At 33.2% G+C, this 18,850-nt stretch overlaps 1 protein-coding gene across 1 annotated transcript; it reads left to right on the top strand.

Annotated features, from left to right (window-relative positions):
* Window positions 1-364: 364 nt before the first annotated feature.
* On the top strand, window positions 365-17,997 carry LOC115701242 (MAP3K epsilon protein kinase 1). Its single transcript, XM_030628989.2, has 24 exons — window positions 365-721; window positions 1,067-1,201; window positions 1,961-1,981; window positions 2,271-2,344; window positions 2,433-2,523; window positions 2,597-2,680; window positions 2,813-2,914; window positions 7,559-7,690; window positions 7,933-8,004; window positions 8,425-8,531; window positions 9,606-9,720; window positions 9,830-10,216; window positions 10,925-11,254; window positions 11,335-11,379; window positions 11,607-11,786; window positions 11,901-11,984; window positions 12,587-12,678; window positions 12,901-12,984; window positions 14,103-14,902; window positions 15,106-15,491; window positions 15,575-15,709; window positions 16,386-16,792; window positions 17,083-17,197; window positions 17,335-17,997. The coding sequence occupies exons 1-24, from the start codon at window positions 662-664 to the stop codon at window positions 17,509-17,511; spliced, it is 4,215 nt and encodes a 1,404-aa protein (XP_030484849.1). The 5' UTR covers window positions 365-661; the 3' UTR covers window positions 17,512-17,997.
* The last annotated feature ends 853 nt before the right edge of the window (window positions 17,998-18,850 follow it).

The raw sequence follows: 18,850 nt of genomic DNA, 5'->3' as shown, positions 1-18,850 counted from the left end.
ACACTTTGAAATATCTCTACAATAAAAACAATAAATCATTTTTTTTAGTTATTTTATAATTTATTTATAGTTCAATCATAGTTGTCATGAGATTATTTTTCTAATTGTTTTATAATTTATTTATAGTTGATTTATAATTGTCGTGAGATTAATTTTTTATTGTTTTTTAATTATTTTCAAATTTTTTGGAGATAAAAATATATTTTTGTAATTTTAAAATTTAAATAATATATATTTTAAAAAAATTTCCCAAAATTTATTTGTAATTTTAAATATTTACAACATTTTCCATTAAAAAAACATAAACCCACTGCTCCATGCGTGTTTATTTATATATTCTATTCTTTTATATTTTTCTTGATAGATTATTTTTAATTTTTAATTTTTTTTGTTAAGTCTTTGTCAGTATTACTCAGAACAGCCTAACCCATTTCCCCTTTTCCCTCACTCCAATTATACCTTCTCATCACATTTCTCTCTCTCTCTTCTCCGTTCTCCTTTTTCTCTGTGCTCGGTGCCGGAGCCGGAGCCGTAGCTTCTCCCGTCGGGATTTCTCCGATCGAAACCCTAATTTACTCATTTACGTCTTCTGCAATCATTGCAGATGAGCCAATTATTCGTTTTTTGACAACGTAGCAGGACAGAGTCCAAATCAGCCGAGATGTCTCGGCAAATGCCGTCTGCTCATTTTCCCAAGAACAAGACCCTTGACAACAAATACGTAAGAATTGAGAATGTTTCTCACTACTGTAGCGTTTCAGGGTTCTTTTATTGTTGTTGAATTACTTAATTCTTCCAATACTGATGTTAAGTTTTGAAAATTCACTGAACTTTCTTGTCTGAAATGTGTTTGAAGAAGTGAAAATGAGAATGTGGGTAGTAGTGGACTTGAATTGGTGAAATAATGATAATTCAGATCATTCAATCATATCACTATATTGCTTACTTTGTTTTTTTGAATTACTTTTTGCGAAACAACCAAAAAGTTTGCTTACTGTTTTATGCTCGAAAAGCTTTTTGTTTTATTTAACTGAATTTCCTTACTGGATCATGTAATTTTTGTTAGATGCTTGGAGATGAGATTGGCAAAGGAGCATATGGTCGAGTTTATAAGGGTTTGGATTTGGAGAACGGAGACTTTGTTGCAATTAAACAAGTTTCCTTGGAGAATATTGCCCAGGAGGATCTCAATATTATAATGGTTAGATCAGAGCACCCTGTGTGTTACTGAATTTTTTTTTCTTACTTGTATCTTATCTATTGCGCTAATTCGAAGAGAGATATTCAAACTTAGAAGTCTATTATGTTTCGTTATGACCAATCTCTAAAAATTGATCAAGGCTATGCAGTTGCTTTAAAGTTCTGGAGTTAACTGGTTAAGTGTTTTTGTAAGTCAAGTTTTCCTCATGTTTGTTTTCTAGAGTTAAATTATATTATAGTGCTCTGTATCTTGGCTAGGTAGGTGGTGAACAGCCATAAATTCTTATCAAAATTAGTTTAAAGTAACTAAATTAGAAAGCTGGAAATATTATTAAGAACTAAAGTTAGCATGAGCACTTGATTCAGAAGTATTGACATGAAGAGGGTTAAGATATTCATTAGTAAACAACTGTAGGTCTCTACAATTTTTTTATTTGCTCTCTTTTGTGATCTTGATAGTGCCAATATATACTGCGATTCCCTTAATGTTAATTTATTAATCTAAAATACAATATAAAAGTTGTTATTATTCCAATATTTAACTACCAAACAAGTCTTAATTGAAGAACTAGTTTGGTGTCAATTTAAAAAACTGCTTTCATAGCTCCTTATCTTTGTCCTTACGAATACATCTATGATTAATAATTTAATATTTTTTTTGTATTTTATAAGCTGTTTATTTTGAGAATCTATGCATGACTAACTGAGTGTCTTTTTTCTTTGATGGCTTTCCCACGGTTCCTACCACGTACCTTTACAGCAAGAGATAGATTTATTGAAGGTATGTTCATCCTGATTGCTCAAGGAATATGTATTCTTTATGCAGTTTTGAACTCACAATTTAGAAAGTTCGGCTGATGCATGCCAAAATCTGTAGGCTGTAACATAGCAATGAAAATTTTGAGTTCTGAACTGAGGTCTTCCATATTAGTTAAACACCATGGATAACTATAACTTTATTCTTATATTCTTTCACTTTAATCGAGTTGAATTCCGCAACTAGCATTCTTGGAAGGTATATGGTAAGAGACTAATAGTTAGTCTACCTTGAACCTTATTGTCTTTTGCAGAACTTGAACCACAAAAATATTGTGAAATATCTTGGATCCTTAAAGACTAAGAGTCACCTCCACATAATTCTTGAGTAAGTGAATTTTAAACTTGTTAATGATATTTAATTGTGCAACTTGTATATTGGCAAGTCCTATTATTTACTCATTTTAAATTTGTAGATATGTGGAAAATGGCTCACTAGCTAACATTATCAAGCCAAATAAATTTGGGCCCTTTCCAGAATCACTGGTTGCAGTTTACATTTCACAGGTTTGTCAAAGTCCTTGCAGTTTATTTTATATTACCCCGCTTCTTTTATATAATTCTACCATAATGATTATAGGTTTTGGAAGGCTTGGTATATCTACATGAACAGGGTGTAATTCATCGGGACATCAAGGGTGCTAATATATTAACAACTAAAGAGGTAAATTTTTACTGTGTTTGTATATGTTTTCAATGCTGGGTCCACAATTATATATAAGATGTAGTCTTAGAAATTACATTCTTGTTTTGTGCATTCTTGTACAATTTTCAATGATGTATTCTATCCTCCCAGGGTCTTGTGAAACTTGCTGATTTTGGTGTAGCAACAAAATTAACTGAGGCTGATGTTAACACACATTCTGTTGTTGGTACACCATATTGGATGGCCCCAGAGGTACTTTTCTATATACTTAAGTGACAAGATATATATATTTGTAATATATATATATTTCAACTTTATTTTTGTATTTGTTTCGTGTTTGTTCCTATATGAATACCGTTGTTGTTTATCAGATCAAAACTGGATCAATATGACCTATATTATGAAAATTAGGTCACTTTAGCTAATATTACTGCAAAATTTATAACCAACTAGATGTTTTAGTGAAATCCTAGTCCAGGTATGCAGTACTTAAGTAAAGGAACATGATTTTAATGGTTTGGTATAGCAGTTGCAAGTTTTTTTTTTTAAGACCAACTTATGATATATATATATATATATAGAAGCCCCATTCTCTGGTTATGAGTGAAATAGTTCTTGGTTCGTTCTGCCATCCTACCCAATGAATCATTAGGATTCATTTTCAATAGAATCTTATGCACTCACGGGTTTTGTCGTCCCCATCATTTCACAATTAATGATTAGGTTTGACCTGTGGATCCATTTGTTGATGTTGAAAAGTTAGACCCTCAAATCCTTTTGACTCCCAAGTTGCAAAACAAAATTGTTTAGTGAGGATAATGACTATAACTAACTCCTACTAACACATTTAATGTAGAATTATAGGAGAAACTTTTGAGGAATTTCGTAACTAAAGCTTTCTATTTTCTAACACCTATCAAACCTTGTGGATCTCATGTGTATGGATTAGATCAACAAGGTTCATGACTTCACGGTCATTCATGTATCTAAAATGTGAAAAATTCTAGCTACAGGCATGATCTTCTACACAATTTTTAGAAATATAATCATTTATCTTTTCAGTTAGCCTTGCTAGATTGGATTTAGTCTCTAGAAGTGGTGTTTCCCATGACCAAACGTCTTCCCAAAATCTAATGTTTTCATCGTTGCCAACCTTGAATTTACAAACTATATAAACACCTTGTAAAGAAGCAATGCCTTTCTTTTCCTTTTTTTTTTTCCAATACAAACTCCAAGAAGTTCCACACCTCATAATCATAATTGCATTTGAATGGAAGTTTTTGGATTTGCTATGGAAAAGAAGAATATTGGGAACAAATAGAGGAAGTGGATTGCATGGTGTTCGAGATTTTTTTTTTCTTTATCTTCACCAACGGGGGGCTAGGGGGAGGTTCAAGGGGTCTAGAGGAGATCCTTTGTCAACTTTCCTTTGTCGATATTATGGAATGGTTGGTGGATATAGTAAAGGAAGCAAATATGTTATGTGGCATTAGAGTGGGAAGAGAGAGATAAGGGGAAGAGAGAGATGAGGGTGTGATATGAGAAATCGACCTTTAAAGTATTTAGGGCTGCCGTAGGAGATAGTCCTTTGAAAGTGAGTTTTGGGAGTCGGGGATAAGTATGGTTTTTGAAAGACTTCCAAGATGAAGCAACATATTTTTTTAAAGGAGAAAGATTAACCCTTATTCAATCATTATTACCATTCAATCATTTCTCATCCTTGGGAAGCATGTGAATCCCTCATGAAGATAGTTTCATGGAAGATAAGAAGTGCTTTATTCTCTAAAAGGAGGGATTGCAAACTTTGACTAGATAATTTTTGGTTTTACAAGAAAGAAGGTTGATGTCAAATTAGGTTGTAGAAGAGTACATAAGTAAAGACACTAGTCACTTGGTGTTTAAAGTGGAGTTCTGGGAGCCAATCTTGGCGAAGTAAACTAAATGACTTGATGGATGGAAATGTTTATTCTTGTCTAGAAGGGATGATTAACACTCATAGAGTCCGTTCTTTCATCTCTACCAACCTATACTCTCACTTTTTTGTGCTCTGAAGACAATTATCACTTAGATGGAAAAGATGATGCGAGATTTTATATGGGAAGGGGAGATCTTTTGGGGGGTGATCATTTTGTAACTTGGAATGCAATATGAGTTGAAGGAGGAATGTGCATTGGAAGGCTCGAAATGAGAAACAAATTATTGTTGATGAAATGGTTGTGTAGATTTTCTTGAAGGAAACTTTCTTTGACAGTCATTAAAAGTCGATATGGAATAGCTGATAATTTGCGGTACTCCAAAAAAGGTGAGAGATTGTCATCTAAAGGCCCCTGGAGAGGAATAGCAACATTATATGATGGTTTTTTGATGTTGGTTTATTTTAAGGTTGGGAGGGGGATTGAATTTGGTTTTGGGAATGTGCTTTGATTGGGGACTCAACATTGAAATTCATTCCCTAACTTAACAGTAATTTCTATGGCTCAAAATGTATGCATTAAGGATATGGTGGTTAAAGTGGGTGGGGGAGTTAGTTTCGACACAAATATGAACTTTAATTTTAAAAGGTTCCTAATAGACAAGAGAGGTGCTAAGTCTGCAAAGGTGCAACAATTAGAGCACTTTACTCTGATTAATGTGGTGGAGGACAGTTGTGTTCGGAGTCCAGAGCCCAGTGGAGTGGAAGGCTGAAGTAGGCTAGGCCAAGGCTTTATGGAAGAGTTGTGTGTTCCTGCAAAGGTGAAAGTGTTTGGATCGCTAGTAGGAGAATTGAATGTCCACGACAAATTGCAACAAAGAAGACCACACCACGTGTCATCCCATGTTGGTGTGGGAGACCATCAATCATTTATTTGTGGAGTGTACTTTATCTTAGAACTATGGTCAAGAATACTTTTGGAATTCGGGATTCTTTGGGTTTTGTTGCCCTCTGGCTTGCATATGATCGAGAGCAAACTGGTAGTGGGTAGGTGTACGCTGAAATTGTGGCTGGCAGTAGTGCTAGCTATTATGTGGGCGGCATGCAGTGAGAGAAACACTAGAATATTTGAGGTGAGGTATGCAGTAGAGGGCTGCGAGAAAGATAAAATTTTGGGTAGCAACTTGGACTTTTAAATCAAGATATTTGAATAGCTTTCTTTTTTAGATTTGTGTAGTGTAGAAAGTGGATAACCTATTGTACTGGATGTTTTGTTCTAGTGGTCAGTCAGGTATTGAGTTTCTCAAATCACTTCCTTAGGAAATTCTTGTTTATTCTTTTTCTTTTTTTCGTGTCTTCTTGGGAGTCCCAAGTTTTATGTAACCATGGTGTTTCTTTGCAATATGTTTTCTAATAAATTTGGGTGGAGGTCAGTCAAAGACATTTGACCTCAGTCTCTTTTTTTTTTTGAAAAAAATATATTGCTTTGACAAAATGTCATGAAGAATATTTTCTTTGGAACATTATGTATAAGTTTTTGTTTGGATTTGTGGTATTATATTTGCACCTCGGAATTTGATTAAGGCACCCCATAATTATTAAAAATTGATGGAATATTTTTTAAAGGCTTATACTTTTGGAAAATTATACGATGCATCCTATAAAAGGGGTGCACCGATGCACGCCTATCAGTTTCGGCATTCAGAAGAATTTTATAGTCTAATTTTTTTTTTCATGGTTGTGCACATTGTAGTTATTTAAAATATCTTGCAAATTTTTTGAGAAATTCGGAAAAAATTTAACACGCCTGGTTCAAACAGTTTGTTACACGTTTGACTCTTTTATTTTATACGCGTGTGAAGTAGATTATTTGAATATAACTTTCTATGTTGTAAATTATTTTAAATTTTTTCAAAATTTTGCAAGATGTCTTAAATAACATAACGTACCCGATTCTGAAAAAAATTGGACTAAAAAATTCTCATAGATACCAAAACAGACAGGAGTGCATCGATGCACCCCTTTTATAGGGGTACATTGTATAATCACCATATACTTATTTTTTCTTTAAGTTGTTCTAAAAAATACATATGAATAAATATATTTTGAATATTTGACCCAAAAAAAAAAAAAAAACTAAAAACAAAAGATGTATAAAAGTTTGCATCTTAAAGTAGAAATAATTAAATTATTCATTATTTTATTCAAAATTATCAAAATAACATAAAGTGCAATGTTTAAAAAAATTACTACAAAAAGTAAAAAAGGAAACTTAAAAAAATGTTAAGAATAATTTTTTTTTTGATATTTTTAAATGAATGGAATGCAAATATTGTTCTTTACTTTTATATTTTTTATTTTTTTGTATCTTTGAAAATCATCAGATCATTATATAGACTATGAGGCAATATGCCCTTAAGCATATAAAAAATCATTTGTCCTTTCTATATATTTACAAACTTATCCCTTTATATATATTGACTTTTAGTGAAAATTATCTTTAAAAATGACTTCCATGTATTTTTATTTGTTGCCTTAGTATTACTACTATTTTTTTAGACTTGGCTAACAAAACAAAAAATCTCATAACTCAACCATTTCATTGGTTTTATCTATTCTAATATATTTTAGGAGATGTATAATTTTTGAAAAGAATATTATTAATATAATTTGATTATATCAAATATTTAGTCATATAATTTTTTCCTTTTATGTATTTTTATTATATTGTAAATAATTTTTTTAAAAGGAAGAAATAGTTGTTTGTCACTAACAATGGAAAAACACAACATCAAAATTTTTCTATAATTTGTAAAGTAATTTATAAATTCTAACAATCATCTATATTTTTTTTTCTTCAAATATTTATTTTGAAAATGAGTATTTTTTAAAAAATATTTGGATATATGATTGGTGGCACATGCTTTATTGCCTTGCATGTGCCTCACAACTAGTTTTTATATACATGATCTTCAATGTTTCAGGTCATTGAAATGTCAGGGGTCTGTGCTGCTTCTGACATTTGGAGTGTAGGCTGCACTGTGATCGAACTTCTTACTTGTGTGCCTCCTTACTATGATCTACAGCCCATGCCAGCTTTATTTCGCATTGTTCAGGTGTGAGAATCAGTCTTTTACTTAACTATTGCCATATTTGTTTTTGCTAAAGGCAGCTGTGTATAATGCTCTTTATCGCGTTTTATTTCCCATGTTGAATGCTGATATGATATGCATGAACATGTTCCTGTTTTGTATTTTTTTTAGTTTTATTAAAATACCTTTAATGTGATATTTCTTGCTCGTTACATAGTGTATTCAAGACTTTTTATCTTTCATTTTTCCGTTTACTTTTCTTTCAGGATGAGCATCCTCCAATACCTGATAGCTTGTCTCCAGACATAACCGATTTTCTGCGCCAGTGCTTTAAGAAGGTGAGATTGGACTATCAATACTTATTCTGTCTAAGCAAGTTCTGATGTATAAGTTTCTGGAATCAGTGGAATGTGGATGTCTTCAGGGTTTCTGGAATTAGATAGTTCAACCACCTAAGAAAACTAGTATACATGATAGAAAACATACATGGCAGATGAGGTTAAGTTATCCTCAATGGTGAGAAGAATCATTATATAGTGCAAATTCAATGTATTGACAAGTCGCCCTTTTTTCTTTTTCTTCATTCACTTGTATTGCGACATGAATTTCTAATCTCTCCTGAGTTCTCCTGAGTTCTAAATTAGTTGATATTAAAAAACATGTATATTTTTAAGGTTTAGTTGGAATCAAAAGAAATGTCATTTTGTTGAGTATACCTTTCTTCTCTACCATATATGATATTTAGATGCTCTTCTCAGGATGCTAGGCAAAGGCCTGATGCGAAGACACTGCTTTCTCACCCATGGATACAGCAGAATTATAGGCGTGTTTTGCAGTCTTCAATCCGACAGACTGCCTCACTAAGGTAAACTATGAGGTTTGTTTTATGGAATGGACCCTTGCGCTTTTCATCATTTTGTAGCCCTGCAACCTGTCACAGTTTGTATGTAAAATAAGTCTTTATCAAATAGTTACAAAATTGCTATTGGTTGCATGATGTTGCTGACTTATGAAATTATGAGCATTATTTTCTGATCTTTCAAGAAGATGAAATTCTTTCGTATGTTTACTCATCTAGCATATAGTGGATATTGAATCCACTTAAACTGAAGTATTTTTTTTCATACTTGAAAATAATAATGTATGTTTTTGTGAAAAGAAAAGTAAGGGGTGGCTTAGGCCAGTTGATTGTAAATATATTCAGATTGATATAGGTGTATTGATTGTAGCAAATCTGACAGCGGGAGAGAAGTTGTGGAGTCTCATTGATTAGAAAATGGTGGAGGACTTGACTCCTTTAATGTTGATTTCAAAGGGTTTCCTGTTTTCAGATTTGTGTAGAGATTGGTGTAATTGTGTTAAATGTAGATAATGCTTTATTGTTTTCTTGTATAATTTTTTTCTTTAAATTCTGTCTTATTGTGTTATTGACTCTTTTTATTGTGTTAAATGTAGACTTTGCCTTATTGTTTCTTGTAGATAATGCCTTATGTGTGTATATGTGTGTCTGTGTGTGTATTTACACTAGGCCCCCTGTGTAACCCTACAATATATTGAGACTAGCCAACTACGTGCCTAGGAGGGACTTGAAAACAACATGCTTGACCATTTGAGCTATTCTTCTTGATTTTAGTATTAATATCATTTTAGGTTTCATCTATGATAATACTACAATGTTTGCGTCGTCTGAGTTTTTGTTTGGGTGTGATGCTGGGGCCAATCTCCTCTGTATCATTATTATAGACATTACTTAATCAATCTAGTTTCGTTACTTATTAAAATAAATAAATTATCTATGGTGACACCAGGGATCTCCTATGCTACTATGGTGCACTTGCCATTAGATATCTCACATGTTTTTTTTATGCGGCACGGGGATTTCTTTTCTGGTGTGTCTGGTGGTTGGTAATTTTCTATAAACAACCCAGTTTTTTTGCAGAAATATACAAGAAGATGTCCCAGCAAATGCTGAAATCTCAAACGGGGATAATCTTAGCTTTGGTGGAAGCCCTTCTGTGGAGAAAGTAGAGATGGCTGCTTCTGCAATTAAAGCTGTGAGACCTTATTTTTTTCTATTGTTGGAAGTTGGAACCAAGGTTCGGTTTATTTGGTATGTGCCTGATTGGATTGTATGGCTATTAACATTAAGCCTTGGTGTTGCAGGACTCCAGGAAAGAGTTACCATCAACCGAGGCTGTAGACATAACGAAGCCTGTCCTGACTCCTGCTTCAGATTCAAACTCTGTTGATGAAAGGACAGAGACCCCGGAAGATGATCTATCAGATCAGGTTCCTACTTTAGCTATCCATGAGAAGCCATCCCTACAGAACGGGTTTAGCGGTGTATCTTCTAATAGGGTTGTGAATACCACTGATCAATCTGAGCTTCTTGAGTTACCTCAACCAAGTTCTAGTGATGAAGTCTTGGTCAATGGTGATGTAGGGTCCCCTGTTCTGAAGATGGAAAATGATGGGAAACCAAGTTCTTCATCCATTGCAAGTAAACCATCTGGTTTTGGACTAAGAAATCAAGATAGCAGTCTTCAAAAGGTAGAGTTACACTATCCTGGTTGGTTTCTTCTAATGAAATTTCTGACATTATATTGGCTGATGCTCAAATGCCTGTAGAGCTTTTATAGTACACAGTTGAGAAACACATAAGTTTGATCCTTCTTCCTTTCGAAAGTCACGTGTTCCCTTCAGTTACTTGTTTGTAGTTTCTTTTTTTCCCCTCTTTATTTTTGATATTTATTCCTCAAATATTTTGGGGACAAACTGATTTTAAACACTTTCTGATCACATTTCAAAGAATGCGTGAATCCTTGGGTATGGAGTGGGGAGGGTGTTGGAATAAATTAATACTCACGAGGTACTTTGAATGAAGACACATTAGCCTCACAACATCTACTATCCACATTTTTAAATGATATTCTACTAACTTCCATTTTGTAGGCCTGAAACCATAGTTATTACTTTATTGTAGTCAGTTGAGTTTTTGGCATTTTAGGCGGTAATGATGTTCTACAACTTAGTTTTGCTTAACAACTTAAGTTGCATAATACTTTGAGAGCTCTTTTTGTTGATTTGCTTTTGCCAAACGGTAAGTGAAGTCTCATTGTGGTTGTAGGGTGCATCTGAATTAAGTCTCCAAATGAACTGAGAATGTGGATTATTCTCTATTTTATCCGAAAATCACATAATATATGTGTTTCTATGTTCCTATTATTTATAAATGTAATTGTTTGGTCATTTTTGAAGGTGGCTAAAAAGGCAATCGCCACTGGAGGTAATGAGCTGAGTAGATTTAGTGACACTCCAGGAGATGCTTCCTTGGATGATTTATTTCATCCATTGGATAGACATCCAGAAGACCGAACTACAGAGGCTTCAATGTCTGCATCAGCATCACATCTAAACCAAGGGAATTCCCCTGTCAATGATTCTGGGAAAGTTGACCTGGCAACAAAGCTGAATGCTTATATTCATCGAAAACAAATGGAGAGTGAAATGGGGCAGGAAAATGGTGGTGGTGGTAACTTATTAAGATATTTCATGGGTTATCCAGATGTGATCGACATTGATGGTTTGGTATGATACGTGTCTCAATTCCTTGTGTCTTATTAAGAAACTGTTGATCCTTTCTCTGATATAATTTTGTTTGATTACAGGTTTTTGATGAAAAGTTGCAAGGGGAAAATCTTTTCCCTCTACAGGTAGTCTCTGTAATCTTATTTTTTGTTTTGTTTTGTATTTGTTCTTCTCTTTTTGTTCAAGTGATAAAATGTCTAGCAAAAAATAAGTTGTTGAGCTTTCAAACAGTGCCTACAGAAAAAGATTTAATAAAAAAAATATGTCTATTCAATTTTTGTCTCTTCCATTTTCGATTACAGGCATTTTCTTTTTCTTTCAATATTAATTCTTCTTTATCTGTTTGTGGAAGGCTGTTGAGTTTAGCAGGTTAGTTCAGTCTTTGAAACCTGAAGAATCAGAAGAAGTGATTGTGTCTGCTTGTCAGAAACTTATTGCCATCTTTCATCAACGCCCTGAGCAAAAAATGGTTTTTGTTACCCAGCATGGTTTGCTTCCTTTAATGGAATTGCTTGAGGTCCCTAGAACTCGTGTATGTCTTCTCTTCCTACTCTTGATAAGTTTTAATTTTTTTTATAGAACTTGTCAAACTTTTCAGTTCACTTTTAAACAGCTAATATGTCGTGGTCTACTTTTGGTTTGGCAGGTTATTTGCTCTGTGCTTCAAATCATAAATCAGATCATCAAAGATAATACTGACTTCCAGGAAAATGCTTGTCTTGTTGGTCTGGTGGGTACTTCGTCAGCATTGTTTTTATTTTATTTTTAATGTTGTCAGGATAACTGCACGGCTTTGGAGATTTGACAAAATGATGCACTTGGTTAAAAATTAGTTTCAGTAAACGTTTTTCTTATTTTGGCTTATTGAAGCTCTCTTCTATTGTGGCATAGTATAAAGTAGTTTGAACTGTTTAGGGACATTTAGTTTGGAATGTTATATCATTGTACTGATTATTTTCTAAGACATTTTCTCCTATTTTATTGTTCTGGCTTTCGAGTTAATTGAGGGTATGTTTGGTTAGAAAGGATGAAAATACAATAATAGGAATGAAATGGAATTACATTTAATATGCTGAAAAAATTTGTCTTTTCCCTCGTTTAAATGGAACAGTCATTTCACTAAAATAGTAAAAATCATTGCATTCTAATACTTTAGAATTCAACCAAACAAAGGAATAGAATGAAAATCGATTCCATTCCACTTCATTACCTCCATTTTCCTTTTTCTGAAAGGTTTTAACTTTTACCAAAGTACCTATGTGTGGTATGAAAATATGTTTGGATTGGGATAGACTTTGAGATGCAGCTAACTTCTACCAAGTTACATGACAGATCCCTATGGTAATTGGCTTTGCTGTACCTGATAGACCCCGGGAAGTTCGAATGGAGGCTGCTTATTTTTTGCAGCAGCTTTGTCAGTCAAGGTAGAGACATATTATACTCGCAAACACATTCATATTTAATAGAAAATTTTCATTCAAGGTTATTAGAGCTGTTCCGATGCAGTTCCTTGACATTTCAAATGTTCACAGCTTATTGTGCATTCTCTGTTTTTGGGTAAACATATATAGCACAAAGGCTTTTCATTTATCATTTTTTGCTGAAGTTAATATAACCTAAAGGTTAATAGAGTTTTGTTATTGCAGTTCTTTGACATTGCAGATGTTCATAGCTTGTCGTGGAATCCCTGTTTTGGTGGCATTCCTAGAGGCTGATTATGCAAAGTACAGGTTTGTATATTCTCTCTCTGTCTGCTAAACTAATACCCGAAAGTGACCTAGTAGAGTGTAAAGTGAATGTTTCTGATTTGTGTTTGTTTTGTTTTTAATTAATGAGGAATAATAATTGATATTAAAAAAGGGTATTATATTTACACCCAAAAAATTATATAAGCACTGAAATGTTAAAAGAATAATTCAACTTAAATGAATGTAAAATTTACTCTTAATAGTTTTGTTTTTTTTTTTTTTGTCTTTCACTGTCTTTTATGCTAATTTCAATATATATTTTTTTAATTTTGTTTTTTTTTATTTTGAATAATGGGTATAATATTTCATATTTTCTTTTTAAGTTTTTTTATCTTAATATTTAAAATATATTTTATTTTACATATGTATTTTTTAGATTATGACAAGGAATGAGAAAAAAACTATGCAAATATTAACACTTTACATATGTAAACTAATTTATTTTTGAAGTTTATTCAACACTTTTATTCAATTTTTATTTTCTTACATTATTAGTTAATTTTTTCTTATTAATTTTTAGCATTTTTCTTTTTCTTTTTTATTATTTTTTAAAAAATAATGATTAATATTAATTTTTAATGCTTACTTTATTTTAACTGATAAAGGTTAATATTAATTATTTTCACTTTATCATTAGAATTTTTATATACATATTTTATTTTTTCTGTTAAATATTTAAAATATATTTTATTCATATGCATTTTTTTAGAAGAAAAAAAAAGTAAGTATAAATCTTAAAAAAAGATTATTTCATATAACCTTTAATGATTTAGGGTGCTTTAATCAAAATTTTGGGTGCAAATATAATGCCCCAAGCTCTATTGTTCAATTCTAGCCTCAGTGACCAACAAGTAGCCATGACATCCCGTATTGTGATATAACACTAATCTTTTTTTCTTGTATCACGTTTCTGTTTGTGATACTGGTGGTTTTTCTCCACCCTTTTGTGTTTTACTTACTTTCAATACAATTCAAAAATAAAATATAATCATAGTAATAATAATAAATAAATCCAATACTTTATTATGTGCATTTGTGTACGTTGTTCAATACTTTATAGTTTCAGTTTGAAATTTGCTCATTAGTATCTTCACATACAGGGAAATGGTTCATCTAGCTATTGATGGCATGTGGCAAGTCTTTAAGCTTCAGCGCTCTACACCTAGAAATGATTTTTGTCGTATAGCTGCAAAGAATGGAATACTTTTGAGGCTTATAAACACTCTTCATAGTTTAAACGAGGCTACTCGTCTAGCTTCTATTTCTGCTGGGGGTGGCTTTCCACTCGAGGGACCAGTTCAACGGCCACGATCTGGTCAATTAGATGCTAGCCATCCCGCTTTTTCTCAGAGTGAGGCTCCATCTCCAACTGATCATCATGTTTCAACTGTAGTATCAGAAGCTTCACGTGCTTCCGTTTCACTTTCTCAAAGGGTAGATGGCAATCACTCTGATATGCGATATCCTCAGATGGATACTGGTAGACCCCATTCTAGCAATGTAGCAGCAGATGTTTCAACTCCTTCAAAATTATCTGAACAAACATCTTCAGAAAAAGCATCAAATATAGGTACTAAGGAATCTTCTTTGGTGATTAATAAAGAGAGAGAAAATTTAGAGCGGTGGAAAATTGATCCATCAAGAGCAGCAGATAGGCCTTCAAAGTTGACAGAAGGTGCAGTAAATGGGTTTCCCACAGTAGGAGCAACTCAACCCGAGCAAGTTCGGCCTCTGCTAAGCTTACTGGATAAGGAACCCCCTTCAAGACATTTCTCTGGTCAGCTTGATTATGTACGCCACTTCTCAGGACTGGAAAGGCATGAAAGCATATTACCTCTCTTACATGCACACGACAAGAAGGCAAATGGTGAACTGGATTTTTTGATGGCTGAATTTGCAGGTATTTTTTTGATTGAGCTGCTAAATATTTAATTTTAAATGAACTACACTAAACAGTTGATTGTGGGGTTGTTTTTGCACCTGTGTACATGCATAGTTGCAGATCTATCTTAACTGCTGTTTAGTCTACACTTATCTAAGTGTCAGTATGTTGTGTGGAATATTAATGATGACATTATAATAAATGATATTTACTTTCTACAGATGTCTCTCAACGTGGAAGAGAAAGTGGAAATTATGATTCCACTACCAGAGTTTCTTATAAAACAGTAAATAAAAAGATTGGACCGATATCATCTGATGAAGGTGCATCAACATCTGGAACTGCATCTCAGACTGCATCTGGTGTACTGTCTGGGTCAGGTGTTCTAAATGCTAGGCCGGGGAGTGCAACGTCATCTGGATTACTTTCCCACATGGTGTCAACATTAAATGCCGATGTTGCTAGGGATTATCTAGAAAAGGTTGCAGATCTTCTGCTTGAGTTTGCACAAGCAGATACGACAGTAAAATCTTACATGTGCAGCCAAAGCCTGCTCAGTCGTCTCTTTCAGATGTTCAATAGAGTTGAGCCCCCAATTCTTTTGAAGGTACATTCCAAAGTGATTTTGCTCATCTTGTCTATTGCAATGTTTTAAACTGTCTCTAATCAAGCTGAAATCGGACTTTTCAGATATTAAAGTGCATCAACCATTTGTCAACTGATCCAAACTGCTTAGAGAATCTTCAGCGTGCAGATGCAATTAAGTATTTGATTCCAAATCTTGAATTAAAAGAAGGATCTCTTGTATCTCAAATACATTATGAGGTGGTTATCCTTGTCTATGTTTCATTTACAGTATATGGTTACTACTCTAAGCTGCAGTCATAGTAGTTAATATCTAATATATTGAGTAGTGTTCTTGATCTTATTGAGTGGACCTTTTTCATTCATGCTATTACATTTCATGGTTTAGCTGTTGGTGTCTTGCATTCTTTATATTGCTTTTAGTTGATAATAGTGATTTTCCATCAAGAAGAGCTAATAGGATCATATATTTGGCACTCAGATGTTCGATGACAGCATACAGTGCTGATACATTTTGACTTACTCTCCTTTATTGTTACCCTCTAGCAAAATATGATCATAATTTTTTTTATATGTGCATTCGTGAAACACTACATTCAAAACGCCAACTTGGATAAAGAAATTCATACTGGTCACATATGGCAAATTCCTTCATCTCCCCTGATAAGATAATTTAGAAAAAAAGTAAATCTAGGAGAGACAAACACACTAGCAAACTAACATTAAACAATAAATATTTCTAAATTTATTGTAAATTTGGAGTCTTTACTTCTCATTTGACCTCTCGTTTCCATTCTGTATGGTTTATTTTAAATTTCACTTACTTTTTCCCACCCTCTGCTAATGTATATTCTGGAAGTGGATCCACCTTTCAATAGTCTGAATTAACCTCTCTTCTTTTCTTTTTTTAATGAAGGTCCTCAATGCATTATTCAACTTGTGTAAGATAAACAAGAGGAGACAGGAGCAGGCAGCTGAAAATGGAATAATTCCACATTTGATGCAATTTATTGAGTCTGATTCTCCCTTGAAAAGATATGCTTTGCCTCTATTATGTGACATGGCTCATGCATCCCGTAATTCTAGGGAGCAATTAAGAGCCCATGGTGGATTGGATGTGTATTTAAGTCTCCTTGAGGATGAGTTCTGGTCTGTGACTGCATTGGATTCAATTGCTGTTTGTTTAGCTCTCGACAATGACAATCGAAAAGTGGAGCAAGCATTACTGAAGAAGGATGCAGTTCAAAAGCTAGTGAAGTTTTTCCAGTCCTGTCCAGAACAACATTTCGTCCACATATTGGATCCATTCTTGAAAATTATCACGTACGTGACTTTATGCCCTTCCTGTCTATTAGAGTTGGAATATGGCATGGCCTATTAATTTTAACTTGATTATGATTACTGGTTAAGTATATATCTTGGGATTTGAAGACAGACTCTGGAGAAAGATTTTTTTTTTTTTGCATTTAGAATAAAGCACATCTATTTTATCTTCACAAAATTGAGCGGTCCCTTTTGCTTTTTGTTTGCACAAGGGATTAGATCGTTCATATTTTACCACCCCTCTGATGATTTAAACTTTTAAGTAACGACATTGTGTTTTTTGGTTGCAGAAAATCATCTCGTATTAATACCACATTAGCTGTTAATGGCTTGACACCCTTGCTCATTGCAAGGTTAGACCATCAGGATGCTATACCTCGTTTGAATCTTCTGAAACTGATAAAGGTATTTTTTTTTAACTTCTTTCTCAAAGCCTTTTTTGCGTTATATATTTAGTTTCTAAACAAACAAAGCTAATGAAGTATGGATATTGTTTTGCTTTCGATTCTAATTATCAATGCTCATTTTATTTGTGATTGTAGGCTGTTTACGAGCATCATCCCCGACCAAAGCAATTGATCGTTGAGAATGATTTGCCCCAAAAGCTTCAGAATTTAATAGAAGAACGCAGAGATGGACAACGCTCTGGTGGCCAGGTTTTGGTGAAGCAAATGGCGACGTCTCTTTTGAAAGCACTTCATATTAACACCGTCTTGTAAATCCAGGGCACAATGATCTTTTAGATTTATTGTACATTCGATTGCATAGGTTAAAAATATAAGTGTCTTTTTTGGGTATAGAGCTTATAGTCCTTTTTGTTTATTTGTTTTTCTCTGTTTTTGGTCTGTTTTTTCCATTTCCCCTAAAATGAAGGAAAAGAAAGAAAAGGAAAAAAACACATCTGGGTGGTCTTGCTCTGTCGTTTGCTTGAGTGAGTTGTGTTGGTTGTTTCAGTTCACTGTTTTGTCTCCTCTCTCTCTCTCTCTCTCCCTCCCTCTTTATTTTGTTTTATTTGGTTATTATTTTCCCCCATTGGCCAAGAACTTTGATAGACAATTAAACCTATTGGTGGCATCATATATGATTTTTGTGTGGTATATGTATCTATAGTAGGCATGGATCAAATGTACTAGAAGGTGGTCCTATCATATATTTCTTCTTAATGATTTTTAATGAAAATGTGCTAAATTAGGGTGTTTATCTAATTTATTATGCACTATTTTGTTTCTAATTTTTCTAATTTACGCTAAGTAGTGTGGATTTTTTTATTTTAGACTCAATTTTAGGTACAAACTAACCCATTCTGCACTAAATGCGCAGCACTTTCCGAATTCCATTAAACATTTGATTGGTACTAGTATTGTAGGTAAGGCCGACCCTAGGCATAGGCGGGTTAGGCTCGTGCCTAGGGCCAGTCCTAAGTATAGGTGAGCTAGGTCCGTGCCTAGGGCTCACTCATTTTAGGGGTTCAAATAAAAAAAATATCTTTTAAAAAAGGGGTAAGTTGAAAAATGCCTCTTTTATTAATATATTAACCAAATTTACCTCTAATATTTTTTAATTGAAACATCCTCTTTTTATATGTATTGTACCCAAAATGTCATGACATAAGGGAGTCACATGGAGAATATCTTGAAGTGAAAGGGGCAAAATTGGTACAATGTTTAAAAAAAGGAGTAAAAGTACAATATAAAAAGAGTACAATATAAAAAGGATATAGAGTCTAATTTCCTCTTAAAAAAATATATATATTTTTAATAATTTTTAAAAATACCATTTATCTTTATCGTAAATGCCAAATTTTTTTTTTGCCTATGGCTTATTTCAACTCAAGGCCAGCCCTGATTGTATGGATCCAAATTTTATATTTTTGCCAATCTTTGATAATATTTCATCAAACTTGAAATTGTAGCATTGCTATGAGGTATTATGGTGTTGTCTAGCACCTTTATGATGTGTCAACAAGTTCTACCTAAAAATATTTTTATCTCACAAATAACTTATATTAAATTCACATATTTTAAATAAATTTCTGTAATTATCAAATTAAGTTTATTT

Source organism: Cannabis sativa, chromosome 8 (genome assembly GCF_029168945.1).
Source record: "Cannabis sativa cultivar Pink pepper isolate KNU-18-1 chromosome 8, ASM2916894v1, whole genome shotgun sequence".
NCBI classification, from domain to species: domain Eukaryota; kingdom Viridiplantae; phylum Streptophyta; class Magnoliopsida; order Rosales; family Cannabaceae; genus Cannabis; species Cannabis sativa.
Note: the sequence above shows the minus strand (reverse complement) of the source record. Positions and strands in the feature narration are given on the sequence as shown.